The 26,525-nt window shown below is 43.8% G+C and overlaps 1 protein-coding gene across 4 annotated transcripts in view; it reads left to right on the forward strand.

The window, feature by feature from the left end:
* Nucleotides 1-26,525, forward strand: part of Fyn (FYN proto-oncogene, Src family tyrosine kinase) — a 205,639-nt gene that overhangs the window by 168,057 nt on the left and 11,057 nt on the right. For all 4 annotated transcript variants that reach the window (XM_047557945.1, XM_047557946.1, XM_047557943.1 and 1 more), the window contains 4 exons: nucleotides 2,285-2,464; nucleotides 3,993-4,069; nucleotides 4,165-4,318; nucleotides 24,983-25,114. In XM_047557945.1, the coding sequence (XP_047413901.1) occupies nucleotides 2,285-2,464; nucleotides 3,993-4,069; nucleotides 4,165-4,318; nucleotides 24,983-25,114 (543 nt within the window). The remainder of the gene's footprint in view (nucleotides 1-2,284; nucleotides 2,465-3,992; nucleotides 4,070-4,164; nucleotides 4,319-24,982; nucleotides 25,115-26,525) is intronic.

The following is a 26,525-nucleotide window of genomic DNA, read 5'->3' on the forward strand; positions in this document are numbered from 1 at the left end:
TTTGGGTCAGTTGCAGCTTTGCTTATAGGCAATCCATACACTTAAACCCCACCCAAAAGTGATTATCAGTAAAACAAGATTAAAGCTTAGAGAATTCTTCTTCCTTCCTTAGAGTCTGTTAAAAATGACATAGATAGGTATCTGTGGCTACATGCAATATGGGTCTTGTTAATCTGCATTTTAAAAGTCAATGCAGATGGTCATAGTGTCGCATGCCTGTAATCCCAGCAATTTAGGAGGCTGAGTCAGGAGGATCATGAGTTCAAAGCCAGTCTCAGCAAAAGCGAGTCTCTAAGCAACTCAGAGACTGTGTCTCTAAATAAGATACAAAATAGCACTGGGGATGTGGCTCAGTTGTTGAGTGCCCCTGAGTTAAATCCCCCATATCCCCCCCAAAAAAGTCAATGCAGTTAGCTGGGCATGGTGGTACACGCCTATAATCCCAGCAACTCGGGAGGCTAAGGCAGGAAGATTGTGAGTTCCAAGCCAGCCTCAGAAACTTAGGGAGGCCCTAAGCAAATTAGTGAGACCCTAACTCAAAATTAAAAGTAAAAAGAGCTGGAGATGTAGTTTAATGGTGGTTGAGCGCCCCTGGGTTCAATCCCCAATATCCTCCCCCCAAAAAAATGTTAATGCAGGTCAAACGGACTTGGTAAATAATAAGTACTACGCAGATATACTTACATAGATAGATGGAGGATAACAGAAATACTCTGACATACTTGTATGTATATTTCTGTTATCCATCCTGAGTCACTTAGTACCCTTATTATTGTATCCATCTCTCTCTGGACTCTATCTCAAGTATTGTAAGACACGTTGATACGATCTTCTCCCTCATCTACCCAATTCACAATTGAAGTCATGGACCCTAATGGGACCCTATAAGAAAATTTATTTTCAAACTTTATAATTATCAACTTTAAATCATTACTCAGACCACCAAGATTTTGTTGCCCATGAAACATAAAACAGCATGTCATCAAAAGCCTAATGGATGCCTATGTAGTTACCCAGGTGTTATTAGAGAGGAAGACCTCAATGTATTTAAATTTAGGGGGCGGTACCATTTAAATCTCAAAGATCACTTACAAATTGTCAAGTTTTCCATTTATACTTATTGGCAAATATTTTGTGAGATTTAATTAAATGAACTCTTCTTTAAGCCACTGTTTTTTCCATAACTCATTTTTTTAGGTCTCATATTATAATTATATGAAGCACATTTTTAACAGGCTAAGAAGAATTGTTCCAGTTTACAGAATTCTTAGATCCTAAAGTCATAAATTAAATACAAAAGTAAATCTTAATACAAACCTGTCTTTCAAATAGAGAATAACAATCTAAATTAGCAGATTTTTATTTTCCCTTTATAAAATCACCCTTCAGAGTCATAGGACTAACAATGAAATGCACATAAAATCCAGCATTTTATTTTATTTTTTAATTTGGGAGCTGAAAGGCACTCAAAAGATAATCCAATTCCATACCTGTGTTTTACAGATGAGGCAACAGATCTCAATCATAAACCAGGCCTTACCCTGGATCTGCTAGGGATTTTAACATGGGAAATTTAAGTATTTCTGTTCCTTGTTAGCTGCTGTTTAAGTTCTCTAGTCTGCTAGATAGAAATCATCAATCCTATTGTGGCTGACCATCAGTATACCTGAAGAATTTGTCTTACCTGACAAAGTATTGGCAAGGAGACCTTGAGCTCCTTTCTAATGCTTTCGTGCATGCTTGCTCAGCAGTTCCAGGACTCAGTCAAGTAGCTTATCCATTGTAGACAGTCAAAAGTCTGTCTTGAGTCAATTTCCAAACATCCTCAGTGTGTTGCCACACTTTTTAATGGTATACCCATAAAATGGAACTTAATCAATTTTTTTTTCCACATTTACAAACTCAGGGATAGCTGTTAGATGGCTAGACCTGTTTTAAACCCTGGACTTTCATCATTGTAAACAAGGGTCCAGAGCTATGGTATACATTGTAATTATATGCCTGAGTGAGAAAAAGAGAATGATATACATCAATAGGAAAAAAATTAGATGAATAATTTAGTATATCCATAGCCACAAAAAAAAAACTGATTTTTTTTTTTTTGTTGTTGTTGTTGTTAAAATATTTGACTGAGTCCTTGCAATTGACTGTCTTTATCACAAAAACAATATTAGGTTTTTTAAAACTTAAAATCTAACTTTATACAAGTAGCTATTAGTCAGACTCTTTTTTTCCCAGCAGAAGAAGATTTGGGGTTTGACTTAATATTGTGGGATGTTCATAGGTACCTGGAATGGAAACACAAAAGTAGCCATAAAGACCCTTAAACCAGGCACAATGTCCCCAGAATCATTCCTCGAGGAAGCACAGATCATGAAGAAGTTGAAGCATGACAAGTTGGTCCAGCTGTACGCAGTGGTATCTGAGGAGCCCATCTACATTGTCACGGAATATATGAATAAAGGTCAGCAACGCGCTGTCTCCAGCTCACAGTTACTTACAGGGGATGTTTTAAAGAGGAAACTGGATCTGCCTTTTTGCTTTTTCCCCTGGTTTTTGCACGATCAGGTGTTCTGGCCAAGAAACACCAGTAGTGTCCTTATTAAGGGAAATGTTTTTAAAACAGACTAACCTTGAGTTTGCCCCCAAGTCTTGGTGAAATGCAGAGCCTTTTGTGTTGCACATGTCAGTGATCGAAGTTCTTCTCTATATTGACAGCATTCGCTTTAATATCAGGAGCAATATAGAGGCCTATGATAATTTGCAGTGATTTGCAGTGATTTCAAGTAGCTTCAGTTAAATTTCCTTTTTGTAGGTCTAAACAATTAATATCAGACACAGGTCTCTGGGCTAAGTGTAGTCTCCATCATTTCAACATCTTTTTTTTTTTTTTCCAGTTCTCCTCTCAAATAGCAGATGAAGAAACAGCATACATTTTATTCTCCCTTTTTCTCCATACACCCCCCCACCATCATGTGTGCGTGTGTGTGTGTGTGTGTGTGTGTGTGTGTGTGTGTGTGTCTTTATAATCAAACCAACATTGTTGGGGATAAGGCCAGAGATCACTTTGTTTTGGAAAAACAGATGAATCAAACAAGAAACAGCCTTAAAAGGCTATGCATTGTACAACAGAGGACACCAGTGTAATTTTTCTTTTCCATATAGTTTCTTTTAAAATATAATTGGAATTTTTTCCTGGCAGATTGTTTGTCCTTTGTATCCAGGGTTATTTTGTAAATAACTTTGTGATTAAAGCATTAAAAAAATCACTGACAGCCATCATGAGCCTCCAGCTTCTGCAAATGATTATTTCTGCCTTAGTGTTAGTTCTGAGCCTCCCCAGGCTGAAGCTCCAGCTATTTTGTTTCAGATGTCTGATTTAAGGCTTAGCCCGCTGTGATCTAACAAGGAGGAGCTACCTGCTCCACCATGTTCCTCACATATTCTTTTCCTGATTTACAATCTATACATAAGATAGGCCAGTGATTCTCATCCTTTACCCTATACTAGAATCACCTGGAAGGCTTCTTAAGGCATAGGTTTCTAGACTCAACCTTCAGAATTTCTGATGTGCTAGATCTGGGACAGGGCCTGAGAATCTGCATTTCTACAAGTTTCCTGGTAAATGCTGTTGCTGCTGGTCCCAGGACTGTGGTTTTGAACTGCTCAACAGGACTGCATTTTCCCCACATCACTCCTCTGTGCAAGGCTGATTGGGGAATGAGCATGCATGTGTGCCTTTTTGTGACATAAAGGGAGATTGAGTTCCCTGTCTTCTGGTTTTAGCAAATTTTTGCTATCCTTAGAAATGAAATCATTGCTATTTGTTTTCGAAAGGTAAAACCTGCTTCTCAATGCATAGAATTTTTTTTACCCTAGTTTTTAATATAAAGTTTTTTCTATTGAGGGCATCATTCCAATCAACTGCCACTTACTTATAATAAACTTCTGTCTTTTAAAGTAAACTGAAATGATTTTATGTTTGTTCACAGGAAGTTTACTTGATTTCTTAAAAGATGGTGAAGGAAGAGCTCTGAAATTACCAAATCTTGTGGACATGGCAGCACAGGTAGGCCCACGGGACTTGATTTCTTGTGGTGGATGTGGTAACATGGACATGGCATCGTGGTGTGACATGTGTGCCTCTTCTCTGGGTTCCCACAGGTTGCTGCAGGAATGGCTTACATTGAGCGCATGAATTATATTCACAGAGATCTGCGGTCAGCAAACATTCTAGTAGGGAATGGACTCATTTGCAAGATTGCTGACTTTGGATTGGCCCGGTTGATTGAAGACAATGAGTACACAGCGAGACAAGGTGGGCACTCAGAGAACAGCGGCTCCTGATCACACCTTTGCAAACACTCACTTCCTGCACAACCCTTCCTCCTTGCCATCTTTTCCTCCAGAAAATATTTGAAATGTCATCCTGAAGCTGGATTTTTGACCTCTTTGATCTGGCAGGAATTTGATAGCTCTGCTAGTGGGAGACTGTAGTAGGTTCAGGAAATTGATGAGATATTGCTTTTCAGTTAGCAAATGTCCACTCCTTTGGTCCTCTTGGTTCATGCCACCCTCCTCACAGCATCCAAGTCTGGGATACTCTGCTTTCAGAGAAAGAGGGCTATGGAAAGCCAAGGGGTCAGTCAATTTATAGCTCATTCCTCAGCCGTCGAAATCCCAGCAGAAAACAGGAAGCACACTCAATAATAATAAAGGTGTCTTTTTACAAAGGAAAAGGCAGGATGGAGGAAAACCAAGAGCCAGGTGAGGTGCCTCAGAGCTTCAGCAGCAGAGCCAGGGTCTGAGAGGTAAGAGGCAGGGAGTGGGCAGCAGAGGTCAGAGGGAGAGCCTCCTAGTAGAGAGGCAGCAGGGACACATCAAGAGATTAATACCTGCTTTCAGGGCTCCTGCCAGGCCCAGCCAGAAGCCAGAGGTCAAAGGAGACTATTCATGAATCCTTATGGGTCCAGAGCAGGGAGGGGAATAGTGGAAAGAAGGTCTGGAGGGACTGTGGAAGGTAACAGCTTAGTCCGTCCAAAAGCCCCACCTCTTTCATCATTTGCCTCCCCCAATCCTCTGCAAAAATTCATAGAAATTAACCTGTAAGGAAAATACATCCCAAACCAGCAGCCACACCAGTGGGGCAGCATTTCAGTTGCTATTAGAGTACCAGATGCCAGGAAGAAGTTCCCAGGGATATTTTCTGTCATCTCAATCTTCACCTAAGCACCACCAGGAAAATGTGTGGAATTAAGTAGACAATTTGCAATTGGATGAAGGCTCCTGTGTAGATGATAATGCTTGTAATGGGGGAAGGGGCAGCTTACACTGTCATCGTTAGGCAAAGCCTGATCATTCTGAGCAAGACTGGGCAGTGACCGGAATATGTTATACCAGGGTGATGCTTTCTACTGAATTTCATAGTCCCCATCCCTGGAGTTCTTCCTTTCCTTCTCCTTCTCCTCTTCCTTTTTTTTTTTTTTTTTAATTTTAATATTTTTTTTTGGTACTGGGGATTGAACCCAGGGGCACTCAACCACTGAGTCACATCCCCAGCCCTTTTTTGTATTTTACTTAGAGACCCGGTCTCCCTGAGTTGCTTAGGACCTTGCTACATTGCTGAAGCTAGCTTTGAACTCATGATCCTCCTGCCTCAGCCTCCGGAGCTGCTGGGATTATAGGCATGCTCACCAGTACCCGGCTTCCTTTTGATTCTTCACACCAGTTCCTTCCTCTCTTTATTTGACTCTGAGGATGGAAATATTTTCAGCAGTCTCAAGTGACAAGGGGAAATGTCAAACTAAGACCCTGGCTGGTACAGACACAGTCCAAACGCTAAGTTATATGTCGGTCAGATAGCTCTGCTATTTGAATTTCCCCTGCACGCAGCAGTTCTTGTCCTGGAGCCAAATGCCCACACAGCGAGCACACACACAGATGGCGCACCATATCTCTAATGAAAGGTACCCGCAGCCTTGACTGGCACTGGCAGAGCAGAGAGGAATGCTGGTGTGATTTTGAGGCAAGGTGAGCTGAGAGAGGGTCTGAGTGACCATCGTCTGAGAGCTGATCCTGAATGAGCCCTCAGCTGGAAGGACAGTGGGCCCAGGTTGTGGGACCTGAACATTTGGTTTAGGAAAGCAGTAGGATGGAGTCCGGTAAGCTCCTGTGAGTGAATGGAGTTCCAGGGCCAGATCTGTTTCTTCCCTTTAATCAGGCTTTAGACTCCACAGTTTGTGATTAACACCCTGGAACCATCAAAAAATGAGAAGGTTCAGGAACAAGAAAGCACAGATGCTGGCAGAGGACTATGGACAGGGCCTGGATAAAGATCCTTAAGCTGTGGCCCTGGATTGGCACCTCTCATGGCTTCCTCTCCACCAAGCTGCTGCTCTGGAGCGGGTGCAGGGCTCTTGCCCTCAGCCGTGGCCCCACAGCCTTCCTCCCCACGTCTCTGCCCCATTGCCTTCCTGCCCTTCCTCACCTCCACCGTCTGGCCCTCAGGACCCTATGAACTCCCTCCCAAAGCCCAGCCTCAACCCCTTTGTTTCGCATTTCCTTTACATGACTTCCAAATAGAAGGTTCCATCCTTCCCTCTTAGAACATCTTTTTTTCTTTCTTTCCTGTCCCAAACATCTTCAAATCCATGCAAAACACTGGAAAGAGAAAAGTAAAAAGAATTCAAAGAACTGGAGAACTGAACTGGGGGCGAAAAGTACAGCCCATGAAGTTCCAGGATTTCCAGAGAACAGAAGTGCTCTCCTGCAGTTGAGGGAAAGGAAGAGCAGGGGCATGTGTGGAACACCTCCAGCCCAGACTGCAAGGGGAAGGGTGCGGAACCCGGAAGAAAGCAAGAAAAATAGATTTGGAGGGGTTCAGTCATTTGCGCAAAGTCACACAGCTAGCAACATGGCAGCGCCAGGTAGGGCCCGCCTTACTGCATCCATCCTCTTAAGCTACGCTTACGACAGTGATTAAAAAAAGCAGAAAGTAGAAATGGAAAGGATTAGTTTTAAGTTCCCTTTTCCCCTTATTTTATAGGAAAGTTTTAAGGGGCACCTTCTAATGTGCATGTGTCTGGGGATTGGAGAGACTCGTTTTCCAGCACTGGGACAACCAGCTATTTATAAATTTCCTCCTGAGGGTCTGCTTTACCCGACCTCTTCAGGAGCCAGAAAGGGTCTGGTGTATATCTGCTGGTGTGCTCTGCAGATGGCATTCGTGCTGCGTGCTGAAGCTTTTACCAGGGATTAATCAGCTCCTCCGGACAGCTGGTCCGTGTGCCTAATAATATTTGCAAGTCGGGTTTTATGTTACCCGCAGGCCACGGCCCTGCCGCATCTTATGGGAGTGCAGGCAGTGTTCAGAAACATGTGCCAAACTCAGATATTTTAGGACTGCGAATGACAATTGTTTGCAAAACAGTTGTGAGTTTTCCATCTCAGGGTGCACTGAAATGTCTGTCACCCCCACCCCCACCCCCAGGCGAAAGTATAACAGCACAGGGTACATTGTGGTTAGAATTTGAAGCTGTTATGCAGTCTTTCATGTGCTCCTTTCCTCCTGTCACCCCTTCCTGCCCCTGACTGTGAGCAGAAGGTCCATGTCAGGGAGGAGCTCATTAACAGCATTATAGAAACAACTAGAAATTATTTGAGATTGCTTGTTCTCAGTTACCTGGATATCCCACCCAATTAGAGCAGATACTTCTTCTTTAGCCCCCATAAACTCTTTGCTAAATTCTTTCTATTCAGAGTCTTTTGTCATTTGAGTGTTGTCTGTAAAAAGAATGTGCTAGTAGCTACTGATAGAAAGAGACCTAAGCCAGGCACAGTGGTACCGGCCCATAGTTCCAACTGTGAGGGAGGCTGAGGCAGGAGGATCACTTGAGCCCAGCCAGGGAAACAGAGCAATACCCTATCTCAAAAAAATAAAATAAAGAAGCCTAAGACCACACAGGGGCAGTCAGCCAGTGCATGGAGGAGCACATCAAAGCCATAAAGCCAGGCAGAACAGATTTTTAAACCCAGCTCTATCATCTACTGACCTGAGGCTTTGGGCAAGTTATTTAACTTCTCCACTCCACAGTCGGTTTGCATATGTGTAAAATGGAAATACATCTTACCTGCTTTGTGCATTTTTGCCAAGATTAAGTAAAAGAATGCATGTGAAGTGTTTAGCCCAGTGCCCAGCACAGAGAGAGTGGTAAATAATGTTACTTGTCAAATACTACTTAGAAAAGAGGAGTCAGATAATTCCCAGGTGGTCAAATGAAGGTAGTGGTGAGGATGGAATGACTAACAACAGAAATGAGCAAGTGGAAGAAGATCTTACTTTCAGAGGATGAGTCTGGTTGAGCTCGAGGTGACCATGGTGGTACATACAAGTCCAGAGGGGTCAGCAGGGTGTCCTCACCTGATCCCACTGCCACAGCTGGGTCCTCCACCTCCAGGATCTCCCGTCTGTGCCACCCTCACCTCCCCTGGGCATGTTCACAGCTGCATCCCTGCCAGCACTCCCAGAACCCTTGCAAAGCCCCCAACTGGGCCACGGGCACTGGGGGCTGCCATTCCTGCTGTTGCGCTCACATTCCACCCATCCCCTGTGGCCACCAGCATGCTGCTCCCCTGGACTCCAGGCCACCATCAGTTCCTTCCCACGGCAGCTGAGAAGCAGTGGCGAGACTTGCTCATTCCCCCAGGGCTTTCCTGCATCTCAGTGCTGATGAGCCTCGCTTTAAACCTAACAAGTTCGGATAGACCCGGTTCCTATGTAGGAACCCCTGGCCTTTGTGGGCACTTCCACGTTTTTACTGAGCCTCGACATTCACATGGTACAAGGAACAAACCCGAAGTTCGCAGCTGGGTGCATTTTCACATATATCCGTGCGCCCCAGCAGGCCCTCAGTCCCACGGGCAGCCAGTAGCCGCCCCCAGAGGGAGCCTGTTTTCCCTCGATCGCTGTAGATTTCGTTTTGCTATAACGAACTCCATCTGCAGGAATCGAGTAGTGTTCCTCTCTCCTTGGGCTTCTTTCCCACCCGTATGTTGTGAGATTCAGCCGTGTTGCCGCATGCCACCGCATCCCCTTCCCCTTCCCGACACAGACACAGTGCACGCAGCTCACCCATCCTGCTGCGGGTGACCATGGGGGCCCTCTCCCTCTAGGGCCACGCTCAACAGAGAGGGGACACTCGCCTTCCTGTCTTGGGGTCTGCTCCTGGGGGTGGAAGTGCTAGTCTCCAACAGGCCAAGGTGAGTGGGTGTGGTTACCGCCTGACAGACACAGAAGACACACAGTTCCTGTGCCACTTAGCAGTGTGGTGCTTCCCTCCCAGACGCTGAGGAACCAGGGGTTGGAAGTTAGGAGCTCTGGGTTTGCACCAGCTCTGTCGCTTTCAAGTCTGGTGACCCTGGGCAAACCACTTAAGTTTTAGGATCGTATTTTTTCTCATTTGTTAAATGGAGATAACAATAATAATTACCTCAAATAATTAGTGTGACGATTAAAGTTCTATAAAAGTTCTGTGTTATGAAATATAAAAATCATTCTGATAACCTTAATTTTTGTGCTTGACATGTTTTCCTTTAAAAAGGTCTTAATTAGGGCTGGGATTGTGGCTCCGTGGTAGAGCACTTGCCTGGCAGGTGTGTGGCACTGGGTTCAAGTCTCAGCACCACATTTAAATAAATAAATAAAATAAAAATCCATCGACAGCTAAAAAAAGTATTTAAAAAAGGGGGGGTCTCACTGGGTGCTGCAATGCATGCTTATAATCCCAGTGGTTCAGGAGGCTGAGGCCAGGAGGATATCAAATTCAAAGCCAGCCTCAGCAAAAGCAAGGTGCTAAGCAATTCAGTGAGACCCTGTCTCTAAATAAAATACACAATAGGGCTGGGGATGTGGCTCAGCGGTCAAGTGTCTCGAGTTCAATCCCCAGTGCTAAAAAAAAAAGTCTTAATTACCTAAAAAAGTTTTTTAAAGAAAGACTATTAGTAATTAATAGAGAAGAACCACTCTTTTAAGAGAAAAAAGTGTGTGTGTGTGTGTGTGTGTAATTTTATCGCTTGGGCTTCTTTATCTGGACAGTCACCTCTCTGATGTTGTTTTATATGTCCTGAAGGACCCCACACCCTGAACACAGCTGTGAATCACTTTTTGGGCAGACCTTCTTTTTCCCCCAGTTTCCCTTCTCTATTGAGCCCTATTCCTACTCTGTGCTGCTTGTGTTGATTTTAATCTTGTCAGCTCTGAGTATCAGGCAGGCATTCTCAGCATTTCCTCATATCAACACACACACACACACACACACACATACATGCATGATTACTGTGGTGGCAATCATCCCAATTATCCGTGGAGCCAGTCTTACTGCTTCTTTATAGGGATGATGTGGCCTGAAGTCCAGCAAAGCACCCTTGTGGGCACAGAGCACATAGCAGGTGTTCAGTGAATATTTGTGTACAGCAGTGGAAGCAGCCACAGTCACTCTCCCTTTCCTGCACTCTTCTTAGACGTGCTCTCATGCTCTCTGTGCAATGTGCACAGCACTCCCCAGAAATCAAATGCAAGAACCTTCATAAGGGCGTGTTTGTTAGGTCACTCACTGTACCTTGCACACTGCAAAATTGTCTTTGGGGTAAGCACAGAAGCTTTGGAGCTACATGAGTCTGTGCTCAAATGCTGACTCTGCATTTGAGTGTGAAGTCTAGCCTCTCTGAGCCTCATCCTTCTCATCTGTAAAACAGGGTTGACATCAGTTACCTTCAAGTTGGTTCTAAGGATTAGAGCAGAAGTTGTGGGTATTCACTCCCCCCTGCTCCTCCCAGCAGTGCTTTGCTTGGTGACTTTTTGGGTAGCCAACCCTCTTTCCTTCTTCCCACACCCACCCTATTCCCAAACCCAAGATGGCAGGGATGAATTGGATAGGGGTGTGGCCCATGAAATCAAAGTATCTTGGTATGAATGTTATTATTGCTGGTAATTTGCTATATAACACCTTGGACAAATTATTTAACCTCTCTGAGCCTTGATTTTCTCCTCTGAAAAAAAGGCCTGATCATTATTATCTGCATCATAGAATTGTTGAATGACTTTCCTGGGAATAGACATAAAAGCCCACAGCACAATGCAAATGCTGAGTTAGTCGTAAGGAGTAGTAACTAGTTGTAGGTGGTGGTAGTAGTAAGAATAATATTATCATCATTCTTGATCTTATGCATGCTAATAGCCATACTGTGTCACGGGCAACCCTGAACACACACACACACACACACACACACACACTGAGGCATGTACCCACAAACAGGTACTGCATTGGATTTCCTGACCTTCCCACCACGGCCCCTCCCATGCAGAGGAACTGCCCTACAAGCCTCTGTCATTGTGAAAAACAGAACATGGAGTTGTCCTGTGGTTTTGGTTGGTTGTTTGTTTGGGAGTTCCAAATTAGCGACAGAATCGTTGCTGGGGAAAGCAATGTCAAGACAATGTAGTCTTTGATCTTTAGAATATCTGAAGAAACAGGGGCATTTGGAACTTTGTATAAGACTGCCGGTTTGTGTATTAAACAGGAGAAGAAAAATGTGTCTGTTCAAATGTTCCCTGTATTGAGGGTTTAAATTGAATAGATTATTGTCTGGAGGAAAATTCACGTAGAAATTAGACTACGAAGAATTCATAATTGTTACAGTTTTCATGTTAATTATTTCATGTTAAAAAATTGTTACCACATAAATTAACACATTCGTTCATGGAGAACATATTTTAGAAAGATTTGTTACTTTAATAACTCTTTGTGTATTAGAAATCCCAGATGCCGGTACTAATTAAATATAATCAGATTTTGGATTCAAAAAGCACAGTAGCCATTTAACACAAACAAGCAGGCAGCTAGGTTGACAAACAGTCAGGAAGAAGTGGATCCTGTGCCTTTCAAATTCTGGATTTTACAATTCAGAACTGAGAATTCAATTCCTGTCCTTCCTTTGTATTACAACGGCTGGGGATTATTAGACTCAGAGCGCCAGCTTTCCAGCTCAAGGGCTCCTGCAGAATTATTAATCAGCCACCTCTGAGGCCCCTGTAATCCGGTGGCAGATCAAGGCTGATCTCGCCGTGAGATGCCCTCCCTCTGCCCTCCTCAGCACATGAATTTCTTGTTCTCTGTCAACAACGGCATTGCCATTCCTGCACAGTGGGCTGTGACCTGAACTGCAAAAGTCAGGGGAGGGGAGGGGGGAAAAAACCCTCTTAATTATTGAGCGTAATCTAATTCTTTCCATGCTGGAGAAGCAAACCATCCTTTGATGAAAAGCAAACCCTTTCCAATGCAAGCCATTGTTTTAAGAACAGAGCAGGAAACTTGCTTGTTCCCAGCCATGAAAAGCCGCCATGAAATGACCACGCCACGCCCTGTGCCCAGTTGGGAGTTTATCATCCCAGGGCCATCTGGGGAGAGGCCGGCCCCAGCAGCCCCCGCTCTCCCACTGCCCCCACAGCCTGGGGCACTCCTGCCGAGCTGAGCTGCATGCCTGAACCGCACTGCTGGTAATCAAGCCTCCTAGAGCCAGAGTTCCGTACACTTCCATCACCAGGCAGAAATCGCCTTCATTTGTATTCCACCGCTTCAAGCTGCAGGCTTCTACCGGCATTTCTGGGAGGGACTGCTTTGTTTATCTGCCGAGCCACTGCGGAGCTTCAGGCCCAGATTGATAGTCAGGGGTGCAGGTCAGACTGGCAGGAAAATGGAGATGAACGGTAGAGAGCATTCATATTTCCCTCCTAGGAAGGATGTGTTGAAAGCCAGATAACAGTGCAAAGAAAAGGGACTTCAAATCACCCTTTCCTACTCCAGTCTCTCTTTTATGATTATAAATGTTTGAGGGAAGGAAGGAGACTGATTTCCTCCACTTTCACCCTGGGGCAGCTTTTAGGGTCTGCCCCAGGGAATAGAGGAACCTGATACCGACCAGGTCACCTACAGCACCCTCCCTTCCCTAACACCTCTTTATCTGCAGCCGCAGGGCAGTCCAGCTTTGTGTTCTGTGTGAGCATCTCTTTCTGCTTTGTGCTGTTTGGGGCAGAGCTGTTCGGTGGTTGTTGATGAATGGTCAGGAGCAAGCCCTGGGTCTGTGCATCCCACGTTTCTTGGTAATCGTCAAGAAGGAAGCAGATGGTCACCCTCTGTGATTTTAAAGTGTGTAAATAGGAACTGCAGACTGCCATCAAACATCAAAAATGTCATTTGGCTTCCTTGTCTTGCTTTGCTGGCAGAAGGAACCCGGCATTTGCATCATCTGGATAATCAGGGACAGGCAGTGCACATGAAAACTGCCCACGCCTAAGCCTCTGTTTTTTTTAACCAAAGGAAGGTGCTCGGCACATCATGCCAGTCTCCCCACTGGGGGTCCCAAAGGCATAGACATGGTGCCAGATTGCACGGGTGGGGGGACAGTTTGAAAAATAAAACCCAAACTCCCAACCAACCCCCAGCATGACCAGCATGTTCCCAACAGTGTCCCCAAATCCAGTGCTGTCCATACTGCACGTCCACACAGCATGGCCTGAAATACGACCAACTCAGGTCAACTGCTCCTTCTGGGTTGGTTGGATTCTTAGACTCAATTCTATGTTGAACTCCATTTGTTACTTAAGTGAGTTCTTTTTACCTCCCAGAACAGGAGCATAGAGAAGGTTACAGCAATCTACATGCGACTTTCTTGCCCTTTATTCTCGGTTGAAAATCACAGAAGTAGTTCCCATCCTGTTAGGGCCACGAATCAGTACTATGTTCTGGCATTGTTTCCTTTTTGGTTCTTGGAAAGCTGGAAGGATAACTGGAATCTTTCAGAGTCTTGGAGTTCTAGAATAGCAAGCAGGGTTCCTCTTTCCCCAAGACCACCCAGGGCAACCTCCTGATCAGCCCCCCAGCAGTTGACACTTCAAGGAAGGTTTCCTTGGAGGTTCTCACAGTTCCTTTGTAAGAGTAAAGGGACCAAATATCCTTGCTTTCAGATGTCCATTCATTTCACTCTTTACTCTTGTGGGACCAGTGAGAATTATCCTGGTCATAATAGTGAGGAGCATGATGGGGAAACACAGGTGGTCCAGAGCATCCTCTTGTCCCCTTCTGGCTCCCCCTAGATATTTAGAAGGAACGTCACAGCCTGCTTGCCATCAGAGTGTACACCCTTCCACAGATCACCTTCCTGCTGTCCTTGCCTCCCTGCAAGAGCCCAGCATGACCAGCCTAACTCCAGCCTCGTCCCCATCTCCCCACTGACTGAGTTGACTCCCCTCTGTCCTCGAGTTGTCTGGGCCTTTCTCACCTTCTCTATTCAGTCCTCAACTCTGGGTTCAACTTGCTGGCCTCCCCTTCCCTGAGTATTCCTTCCATGGACTCCTCCCAAACTGACTTTGGCTCTGTGCCTCGTTATTCAACCTTTGTCTTTACAGTATGGTCAGGCCCGACTTCTGGCCCTTGGGTCTTGCCTTCCTTGGCACTTTCTTAGCTCTTGGAACTTGCCCTTTCTCCAGCCACATCCCCATGGAACAGCACTCCTCCTTACTACCTATCTCCTTCCTTCCCAAACTCCCTGCCCACTATTATGTGAAATTTCAGATGGAATACACTCTCCATCTATGGTACCATTGGCTTTTCGTTTATTTTTATTTTTAAAACATGGTGTGAAACTCTTACGGACTTAAAGTAGAAATTTCAACAGAATGTGTCACCCGGGATAACTGGAAACACACAGTTGTATTACTTCAGAAGCATTTGGGAAATTTGAAAGTCATTCCCTCGGCCTAGTGTGAAAATTCTGAGTTGCGCTTTGCCAAGTTTCCCTGGGTTTGAAATCACTGTTGTGTTTGAGTAACCACAGAGTTCCAGATCAGGTCAGCTTTGATTTTGTTTTTTTCACAGGATTTCCTGGCCTAGTCCTGCCTTGCCCTCCTCCCCCACCCCACACCATGTAATCAGCTTCCTGTTACTGGCATAGTTCGTGATTTCTCTTATCCCCCAGGGTAACTTGAAAGTCAGAGGACTGCACATTATTTAATATTGAATATAATAATTTGCAGAGTTTGTGGCTTCCTAATTAAACAGGGCTCTGGGTGGCTCTTTGGCTCAGAAAAACAGTGTCTATTGTTGAAGCTAATGCCTTTCCTCCTTGAAAATGCTGTTGGGGACAACTTGTATTCTCTGCAGGGACGTTCTGGCTTCTGTCATTCTGCATTGGCTTTACCTTCTCCGCTGTGGCCAGTGTTTTTTTGCCAGAGGGGATATTCTCTGAGACAGAGTTGTGGAATTGGCTTGGTCACCAGAAAGCAAAAGACCACAGTCCAGTTCTCCGCTAAGCTGGTACTGTGAGCTGGGTCCTACCAGGCCTGTCCTGGCTCCTGTGCTGAACCTCCCTGTCTCAGGCAAAGCCATGGGTCCTGCTGGGTCATTTCTCTATATCCATCTCTCCCTGGAGCCCTCTCCCTTTCTTTTCTCCTCTCTTTTATGAGCTTCTTTCTTCCTAAAGCTAGTGCCACGTATGGTTTAGCTTTCTACCAAGTTTGTCATGAGTTCTGTGCCTGGGGATTCCTAGGGCAGGAAGAGCCCTGTACTTGGCTTTCCCAAGAGTTGTTCATGCTGTGCTGGGAACTTAATGGACACTATAAATTCTCAATGGTTGATTGATGAGTGAGTTGGATTTCTTTCATGCTCTTTCTACCTCTAGAGTGAAGAGAACTTTGGCTTTGCCAGTGGCATTTGCCAGTGCACCTCAGTGCATATTGGGGGTTCTGTCATGTCCAGCGTGGTTGAGGGAAAGGGTTTCTGTTGGAGGAAGGTGCCAGCTGTAGATTAATCACTAAGAAACTTATTTAATAGAATACACAGGAGCCAATTATTTTTTTAAATGGAAGAGGGTGTGACAGATTGAGACATACCAAGATCTGACCTGTGACAACATGGAGAAGCCCACCTTCCCTTTATTTATAGTCATACAGGTAAAGGGGGACCAGGAAGTACTTCTTCTGTGGGGAACAGGATGGGGTGGGGTTAGGGAAGCCACTTGCTTTAGCTGGTCATCCCAGTAGAATTAGCATTTCCTCAGGCGGTGAGCCTCTCTGCACAGTCACCTACCCCAGGCTGTCTGAAACAGTCTCCCATGACTGCCAGTTCCTGGGAGTCAGACTTTTGTGTCCCATGGCTCAACCAAGCCTTATTCTGCTAATCATGGTCAGCTTCCCACAGGTGCCTTTGCGTGATTATTCAAATGTAGCAAGAGCTGGCATTTACTTAGCTATTAACAGGTCCCAGACACTGTGCCAAGCCTCTTACATCTATAGTCATTCTCACCACAATCTTAAGAGGTTGATGTCATCTCTGACTTACAGACAAGGAGACTGAGACTCAGGAAGATTGTAAAAGGTCACTCAGCAAATCCAGCATGCTAGCCCAGTTCTTCCTGACTCTGAAACTCCTTTCCTAAATGATCATGCTGGCCCTTCTGCAAGTGACCACTCAATCCCAACTCAGCCCATAGTTTGACCTCTTTGCATTGTCACTGAGAGCTTTCACTCCCTGACTCCTGGCTGACCTATGTACACTTAGCACAGAGAGGGGACTTGAGAGCAGAAGTAGCTGCTGTCTTCTTTTGAGAATTTGAAACACCACTGCTATTGTCTTAATGCATGAAGATGCATGAAGTATGGGAAGTTATCCAGTCAAGAGCTGTGTCTATCTGAGGCAGAAGTGAAAAGCAGATCACCTGGTCACTTGACACAGAGGGCCTCCATTAAACAGAATGTGACCTGCGGTCAGGATGGGCCATCCTAACAATGCTTTTGGCTACCCATCGTATTTTTATTTAAAAACTGAGATAATCAGTCAGGCAGGCCTAGAGCGTAGTGAGGATGATTATATTCCTAATAACTCCTAGAGCGAAAAATGATTAGTTTGTCATACCACTGTACTGTCACTCTGTGTTTAGTTTGAAAAATTCTGTGTAAAGGAAGATGATTTCCTTGACCCTCAGGGTGTTCAATACCTGAGTTGACCCTTTATTCAGTTAAAGCATTTATTAGGCAACTGTCGTTTAACCAGCAAGGTACTCGGGAGCAATATAAGCATAGTACATGGTCTCCAGTCTTTAAGAAGATAAAATATAACACATGCAAGAATGATTAGAGAGCCCTGGAGAAGCACAGACATGGCAGAATATTGTATAATGTTAAACTCCCTGGCTCTGGCTTTCAAATTTCAGTTCCACCATTTACACATGTGCCTTGGCACCTCATTGTATTCGGTGTTCTCTTTTGTAGAACAGAACTGTTACTGGCATCTACCTCATGTGTGTGAGGCTCTTGGCATGATGCCTGACACTTAGCGAGCACCCAGTATCTGTTTAGTTATTCCAGTAACTGGTGTTATCAAGCATGAAACTGTTGTTTACAGGATTGTTACGGTTTGGATCTGGAATCCCCCAAAGGCTTGGTCCTCAATGCAGCAGTGTTTGGAGGTAGGACCTTCAAGGAGGTAATTGGATCATGGCCTTTAACGTTACCCATGGATTAATCCATTCATTGTTGGGGATGATGGAAACGGTGGGCTGTGGGGCCCAGTTGGAGGAAGTAGGTCATAGTGGGTAGGGACACATCCTGGAAGGTTGTATCTTATTCTGGCCCATTCCTTGCACAGGTGTGCACACTCACTCACTGACTCTCTCTCTTCCCCTCCCTCCCTCCCTCTTCTCTTCTCTCTCCTTCCTGGATTTATGAGCTGAGCCACTTTCCACCACCACACCCTTCCACCGCCATGTTCTGCCTCACCTCAGGCCCAAAGCAATACAGCCAGCCAGGCATGGACTGAAACCATGAGCCAAAATAAATCTTTTGTCTTTCAAGTTGTTTATGTCAGGCATTTAGGTCATAGCAACAAAAGCCAAGTAACACAAGCATTGACTCTAGTGCATTGATAGATCAGCAAAGAGAGGAGTAATAACAGGGGACTTCATGAAGGAGGGAGGATTTCAAGTGAGTAGGTTTAGATGGAGGGAGAGAGAGGGAGATGGAGGGAGAGACGGCATTTCAAATAAGGTAATGGGAAAGAAGCAAGTGTGATCATGCCAGGTACAGGGAAGAGGTTATAGGAAAGCAAACTAAACTAAAGTAACTGTGTTTGGAGTATAAAAAACACAAAAGATACGTTGGTTCTTCGAAACCAAGTGGTGGATTTCAACTTAATACTATAGGAACCCCAATAGGATTGGGGAGGGAGGAATAAGAAATTGCAGTTTAAAGTGGTTAATCAGAAAGACAGTGAATGAGCTGAAGTCAGGGTGCCACAGCAGTAGGACTTAACAGAGGGGTTGATCCAGAGCAGTTTTTGTCAGTGAGCTTAAAGAGCAAAGGACAAATTTGAGAGACTTGTCAAAGAAAGAAGCAAGATATCTGGTTGATGGATTAGACCTGGAGATTTCAGGCCCAGAAGAAGTCCCAGATGGCTTTTAAGTTAGGTTTTCCACCTTGAAGCCTGACAGAATGGTGATCTGACCCCCAGAAAGGAAATAATGGGGAAAAACAGGTAGATTCCATTTGCATCTTAGGATATCAAAAAAAGAATTAACTTGTAAGGCAGTAAAATTTTCCACCCAGTACAGGAATCTCCTGTGTAATCTTACACATGATAAGATTATTTGTCAAAAAATGAAATGCAGATTTTCGGTCACCATATTCGAAGTATAGGTAGGACACCCTGAAGTCTTCATCCCTTAACTATTTGGAGATAAGGAATCAAGACTTCAGATGAGAGATGTGAATGGTGTACCCCATCCCCTTTACACAGCGATGGTAAGCAGGGTTAGTCATGAGAGACAGTGTGTCCCCAAGGGAGAGAAGAGACTCTGGAACATCAAGGCCTCAAAGACGCTTGTACTTAGAGAGTGGGAGAATAAAGAAGAGCTTACAGTGGAGACAAAATAAACGCTTGGAAAGAAAGGAAGAACATCAGGAAAGAATAAACTCAGAAGAATGAGTTCATTTCTCAAAGAAATGTTGGAATTTTCCAGCAGTTGGTGTATGCTATGCTAAGTATTAGTCCTTTGTTCCTCAGATTATTGGTATCATTCAAATGTGAGAAGTGTGCTAAAATAGCAAAAATGTGATAAGAGCCTCTAGTCACACAAACATGATGAAGACATGACAATAGAGGCATAATCTACCCAATGGCTAATTGCTTACAGACACCCATGGGCCTTGATATGTCCTGTTGTCTTTTTAGGAGTTTTTGAAAAAGTCAAAATACTCTTCACTTTGTGTCTCTTCACAAGTCATTTCTCAAGGTAGTGACATGCTATCTTCCATGTTTTTAAGACTAAGAGAAAAATGAAGTGGGATGTTTGACATTCAGCTCACAAGCTCAGTGGCCCCTTCCCCCGGTAGGATGGAAGCCAGTGTCTTTAGGGGATCTTGAAGAGCCCCACTAAGTCTGTCCTTGTTTCCCATTTTATTATTCTTTATAGTACTGTGTTATAGTTCACTGTACATAATAGCCATTCTTTTTTCTCTTTTTTTCTTTGTGGTTCTAGAAGTGGAACCCAGGGCCTCATACATGCCAGGCAAGCATTTGACCACTGAGCTACATTCCCAGCTCATCTTTATTTTATCTTCTTCCCAAACTTAACTGTGAGCTCTGAGAGCCAGAGGTTGTGTTTGCCATTGTGAACCAAGAACAGCACCAAGCACATGGGGAAAACTCTAAAACTATTTGTGGAAGCCAACAGCTTACCATAGTGGATTTTTGTTGCTGTTGTTGTTGACAAATTGAAATTGGATAAATGTACAACCCTCCCCTTTCCCTTACGTGAAGATTATTAACCCTACTTCAAATAGGAAATACCAGGACTCCATGAGGTAAAAATGATTGGCATCCAGTCACTGACTTTCACTCCAGTGTTTAAGAAAAGACTTTCCTCTTTCTGTTGCTTTGAGTACCCCAAGGCCTCTTGCCACCTTGTCTTTCTGCTGCCACCCCATGAGCTGGGCCCCATGCTTCTCTCAAAGCAATCTGGGTGGACCTTCCTCTATATCCTTCAGACCAACTCACTCAGGTGGAAAGGGATCTGTCACACTGCATTAGGCAGTAAAAATGCAGGTTCCTCTGGTGTTTTTAAGATTCTTCAGTGTTTAGCGGTGCTTTTCCTTTGCAGTTGGCAGTCGTTAGACCCAGCAGGTGACAGACCATGATCCTTATACTGTCACCAAGGACAGGAAGGACAAGGACTCACGGGAGAGCAGGGGACAACTGATAATAAACCCCGTAAGGAAGCATGGAAGCAAAGACTGGGAGGGCTGGTCAGTTATCCATTCAATGCATGATCATCAGGTATCTTCTGTGCACCAGGCACTAGGCTCAGTACTGGAGGCACAGTGGTCATCCAGAAAAACACACTCCATTCCTCAAGAATAGGCTCTGTCAAGACAGGCTTCAGACAATTCATGTATTCATTGCATTTTAATAGTCATGGCTATCGCTGGGCACCATGGTGCCCACCTGAGTCTCAGCTACTCAGGAGATTGAGACAAGAGGATTGGAAGTTTGAGGTCATCCTGGGAAATTACCTCCAAATAAAATTGAAGGGCTGGGAATGCAGCTCAGTGACAGAGCACCCCTGGATTCAATTCAAAAATAAATAATAACTACAAAGAACAAGTCGCTTTGGCATCATGGGGCTAGGAAACCTGCCTTAGTCTTCATGATCAGGTAGAGGTTCCCTGTGCAAGTAACACTTAGGTCAAGAGTAAAAGAGGGCAGGAGTTACCACAGAGTAGCAGTGGGTGGACTAAGATGACACCCTGTCCTGTGGCATTTGCAAAGTAGTCAAAGAAGCCCATTGGAGGTGGGGAGGTAAAGAGGAGAAGAGGCAAAAGAAACTCTGGAATAAGAAGAGGCTCAAGAAGTAGGTGGGACCCAATTAAACACATGGATCCAGTTGGACAGCTGTGACAGAAGTCCAGGCAGGTGGCGATGAGGACTTGAGGTGGTGAGTGAGGACTTCAGCAAGAGCAATGAAGATGAAAAGGACACATTGAAGAGCAGCAACTGGATAGGGTTTAAGGATGTCATCCGTATGGAGAGGGACAGTGCAGAAGGGTCCAGAGACCATTCAGTGAAGATTCACTGAGCTACTTCTCCACAGGCACCGTGCAGTGATGAGGAATTTCCAGGATGGTTCTCAGGATCCTGGTATCATTTCCTGGGCAGTTTTTAAAGACAACAAAGACAAGAAAAAAAAGAAAGAAAGAAAAATGTCAAATTGTGGGGAGGATAACTGTTGGATGTTTTATTTTATTTGAGGGGCTTTTTGAGACCTCCCAGTGGAGATGTTGGAGAGGAAAGTGCTTATATGAGTCAGGAGAGAAGTTCTGTCCTGCCATACAAACTCCAGCACCATGGAGTCAAATGATCACTGAAGCCACGAGAGTAGATAAGATCCACGTTGTTACACAGAGCTTCTGATTGCTCATTTCATATCTCAGCAGGATTTAGAGATACAGGATTGACATGTACATAAGAAGTTGTTTGAAACACTGACCAATTTACTCACCACAGGAAATGATTCAACCAAAGGCTAACTAGTCCTACATACTGTTCAAGGAGTTCAAGGGTTAAAGTACAAAGACATTCTTTTTGGTTCCAGGACTTGACCCCAGTGATAGCATTAGGTGGAGGTTTCAGGAATGAGTTTACCCTGGGAGGTTGGTAGAATTTGCAAGAGCTACCTGGAAAACAATTGGGTGGGAAACATGCTTCCAAGTCATACATAGATCTTTATGTCCTTTGTGTATTGACTTAAGTGAATCTTAAATCATTACATTAATTCAGTACAAATTCGTGTCAGCATTCAACAAGTACACTGTTACCATGTCCCCCAAGCTCCCGTTATCAGTGGCATGGATGATCATTACCTGAATAGTTTGCTGGTTTTCCTCCAATAAAATATTAAGGAGAGAAATTTGGGTTGACATCTGAATCCTGCTCCCAAACAGAAGAATTTCAAAGAAGAGTGAATCAGCTTGTTGTGTAACAACACCTGGTGGTGTAACTTTTCATTTTTCAAAATGTTGCATTTTTCAAAATGTGTCCTGACATTTTCTCCATATTTCTTAGAAGACAACTTTGATCCTGACTTTGTGCCTTCCGTGGTATCTGTGAAAAACTCTCCAGGCAAACCTTTATTTTCAAGCAAAGGCAATGTTTACATCCAGGAGTTCCTTCCCTCCAGGTGTCTGAGCTCTTCTAACGTCACCCAAGAAAAGAGCCATACAGCCCCAGCAGAGTCACCTGTGGAATTGCATTAGTTCAGTCCTGGACACCCTGAGCAGCACAGTTCTCACAGATGAAGTTTTGCATTGTGCTACCTGCAGGGCCTTTTGCAAAAGTCACTGGTTAACATGACCCATTTTAGGGCCAGTAGCTTCATACCCTCACAAGGTAGGAAACCAAGACAAGGGGAAACCGAGGTCATGAGATGGCTAGAAGAATGGGTCTCCATTATTTCTTTTCAGGCAGAACCTCGGTTAATCATTAATCGTTTTTCACTAAAAAAAAGGTTAAATTTTTACCTTGAAAAAAGAAAATATGAGTTATCTTTAGAGAAACATTTTCGTCAAAAGAGGCTGCTATTCTAAGAGGGAGAAAGTTGGGCAAAGACATTCTTTATTTTCTTGTCTCTCCGGATACATTGCAAGTACTTTGCTTGGCATAAAAGTATTGTTTGCATTAGAAAGAAAATTAATGCAAAATAAATTTATATAAGCTCCTACTAGTAATTCAAAGAACATATCTACAAATGACTTCCTATTAAAGATCCATATTATACAGCCTTTGTTTTAACCTTCTTTCAAAAGTTTACATATTATTACTCTTATCATAGATCATACACTGAAAAAACAATAAAGCAGACCAATGAAACTGGCTGATGCGTTGGCTTTTTTTAAAGCCTGAAATTATGAAATCTCCTCTCAGAAAATCCAAAATTACTTTATCCAAATTGTATACAGTTTGCTTTCCACACCCTGCACACCTTTCCAAATGTCACAGGAGTCGAGAAAGAGAAAGGCTCTTTTGGCTTGTCATTTTATTTGCAGGGTTTGTCTGCACTTTGGAGAAGAAAGTTCAATGGTTTCAGAGACAGAGATTTCCAAGCCATTTGGCTTGAGAGATGGTTTAAATAGGAATGAATTTAATATACCTTTAATTCTCTGAAGTAAGGAACTCCAACTGAGGTTTGGTCCAGGGCAGAGTTTGTTATCAACACTGAAGAAAAACTATCACATTAGTCCCAGTAGGTCAGAGTCCAAAGCTGCACAAACAGAATACTCAAGTGTAGGAAGTGTGAGAAGAATGCTGTGGAAAAAAACTTTAAGATAAAATGGCTGTTCAGAGAATACCAGGTCTTATGTGGAACCATCACCAGTTAAGGAAAAATGTAAATAATTATGCCTGAGAAATACAGCCAATTAAAAATAACTTAATACATAAAAGCAGAAGAACACTATAGAATAACTTTTCTGTACCAGTGTTAATGCAAGATGCCACATAATAAAACAGTAGATTTTTTTTTTAATTTCATTTCACACTGGCATAGAAAAGATGGAGAGGAAAATTATATTGCCACAAAATGCCAGGGTAGATTTGCTAAAGTTGTTATCGTGTACTGTATTTAAAACAAAAATCTAATTGCTGTAATTTATCATATGTCTGGGTATTAAAACTTTGCTAATTTTAAAATTTTAATCATTTGCCACTTTTGTGTGTAGTGACTATTTATGGAAGATACCATGAAGATTTCTGATTCCATCAGTCTTATGATTTTTAGGCGCTCCTACACATAATTAACATATATTAAACATATAATTGTGTTTACATCATTTATAAAAAAATTCCTTATGTTTTTCTTTTAGTCTGTTCAATGAAATATCTGGAGCTACTTTATCATTGCCGAGAACACAGGCTGCTGAGCCCATTTGAATTCTCTGAGCACATCTAGCACTATAAAGAGCAGGGTGGAGCCCACCTTACTTTTTGGTTTGGAGAGAGGATTCTTTTAACGATCAGAGAAATTTGAAGGTATTCTGCATGAATACGCTTCTTGCGAATTCCTAAATCAGTGATTCCTAGTCAAAGAGGCAAGACCTCTCTTACAAAAAATAAGCATGCAGTTGTCCCTTCTCTGACAGATAGGAGAAAGGTAGAAGGAAAGAAAGGGATTATACAGTGCAGAAGAAAATGCTATCCAGGCATAAAGATGACTGCTAGAGGGAGAAAAGATGGAGGGAAGAATGAACTTATAAGGAGGGAGGTAGCCAGAAGCAAAATCATTTCTCCGTTGTGAGTGTGGGAGGCCTTGGGGAAATATAGCCTATTTCAACACAACATATGAGCTGTGTCCAATTGTCTCCACCCTGGGAGAAGCATAGTGGTTTGATGGTTTTTGTGCATTTTGTAAAAGCAAACTATGATCTTATATACCAGAGGATTCATGAGCGTAGCATGTATGTGTTTATTAAAATACAGCATGCTTTCAAAACAAAGAAACAATATGTAAATCAGTTTCCTAAATCACAAGTCAGGAAACCTACTCCAGACCAAACCTACATTCGGTGTAGTCATAGGTTCAAGTTCAAGAAGCCAGTACCCACAGACCCACTTTATTGAGTTGTTGAAGAACTTTGAAGTCCAGCTCATTGATGGTAAAAATTAAAATTAGACTCACTTAAGGTCACAGGGCTAGGCACAGACCACACATAGAGATGTTGCCTGGATGACAGGAATCTCTTCTCAATCCCAAACCATTCCTACGTCACCTCCTTTCTGTCCTCACAACCTGCTCCCCTGAAAGGAACTTCTACATGCTTTTCCTTCCTTCCCTACACCAAGGGTGGGCTCTCTACCTGATGAATAACCAGGTCTTTACTCTGCAGGTGCAAAGTTCCCCATTAAGTGGACGGCCCCTGAAGCAGCCCTGTATGGGAGGTTCACAATCAAGTCTGATGTATGGTCTTTTGGAATCTTACTCACAGAGCTGGTCACCAAAGGAAGAGTGCCATACCCAGGTAAGGGCAGGACCCTCAGAAATGAGCCTTTGATGTGTTCTCTTTTGATATCCTTGGGGAGGCCACACCCATTTGCTTTTCTAAGCTCCATGTTCAGCTTTCTGGCAAGCAGGAGTTTAAAGAATATGAACAGGTATTTAGCATGTGGAAAGCAGAACTGAGAGCCACTGTAGCATACAGACAAGCCGCCACCGTGACCTGTGTGCCAGAATTAATGTAATTAGCAGCTGGAATGAATGCTTCAGTTCATGGAATCTCTCCTCTGTCAGTCGGAGCATGCGTCTGCGTCTCCCAGAGCAGAAATGTCACTGGCAGAGCCTCCACCCAAATGGAGTTTGCAGACATGTCTGGGAAAGAGAAGGAGAAAAACCCCTACGGCTTTTTGATCATTCTATGGCACTGATCCATGGAGCAAACCTGGAAGGAAGGTGCCAGGACCTGCCTCCTCCGTGTGCCTGAGCTCCAGATAGCCAGAGAGCACAGGCACATGGAAAGCAACTTAGTGGCCATTCACTGCCTGTTGCTGTACAGTCTAATTATCCTTTACAAAAACAAGGGTAATATAAAGGAACTGGAGCATCTGAGTCTCTGAAATTTTTTTGGATTATCAGATTCATGCTCTCCAAAGAAACCATGGGTTGAGGTTACCCATGCTTAAATTCATTAATTTAGACAGATGGAGACATAAAGGACATTCGTGCCATTTCACCTCCACGCTTTAGTGGTTATATCGCAGGGACGATCTGCTTTTTGAAATGTTAAGGACATATTTTTCAGTTACTGCTGAGCAAAGAAAGAACATAACTCTCCCTCATTCCCTGCCTAAAAAGGGAGCTTAAGAAAAAAGAAACATACACACACACACACACACACACACACACACACACAGATAGAAATGATAGTGGAGATAAATGAGGAATGTAGGTCTCTTGCAAATCCTGGGTTTGTAATCGTGTCTTTGCAGTCAGAGGAGCCAGAGAGAGGCAATTAATTTGTAATCCCTTTGTTCATTTTGTATGATTGTTTCTGGTCATCTTCAGAGAACATAGAGAAATGCATATAAAGAGGATCTCTTCCTGGGTTGGTATAGCCTCGGGACCCCTCAGGGAGAGCCAGGTTGGCACCAATGTGAAATTGACAAAATCCCGGTCTCTGAAGTGCCAGCACCAGGCATTTGGAAAGGCGGGTGTAAGTCAGTTTTATTGATGCTGCAGTGGCTGCTGCTCCCGGCATGCACAAGTGGGCAGACACTCCGGGAATAGCCAACCAGCTCAGAAGAAAGGGCTGCCCTGGAGGGGGCTGGAACACAGCATGGGAGCTTTTGAATTGCTTCTCAAGGGGGAAAATGTGTCGGTCTCGGGATTTTGAAGATGTGAAGGCACCTCTTTTTTTATTGTCTGCATTTTGAACT

This window comes from Sciurus carolinensis, chromosome 7 (assembly GCF_902686445.1).
Source record: "Sciurus carolinensis chromosome 7, mSciCar1.2, whole genome shotgun sequence".
NCBI classification, from domain to species: domain Eukaryota; kingdom Metazoa; phylum Chordata; class Mammalia; order Rodentia; family Sciuridae; genus Sciurus; species Sciurus carolinensis.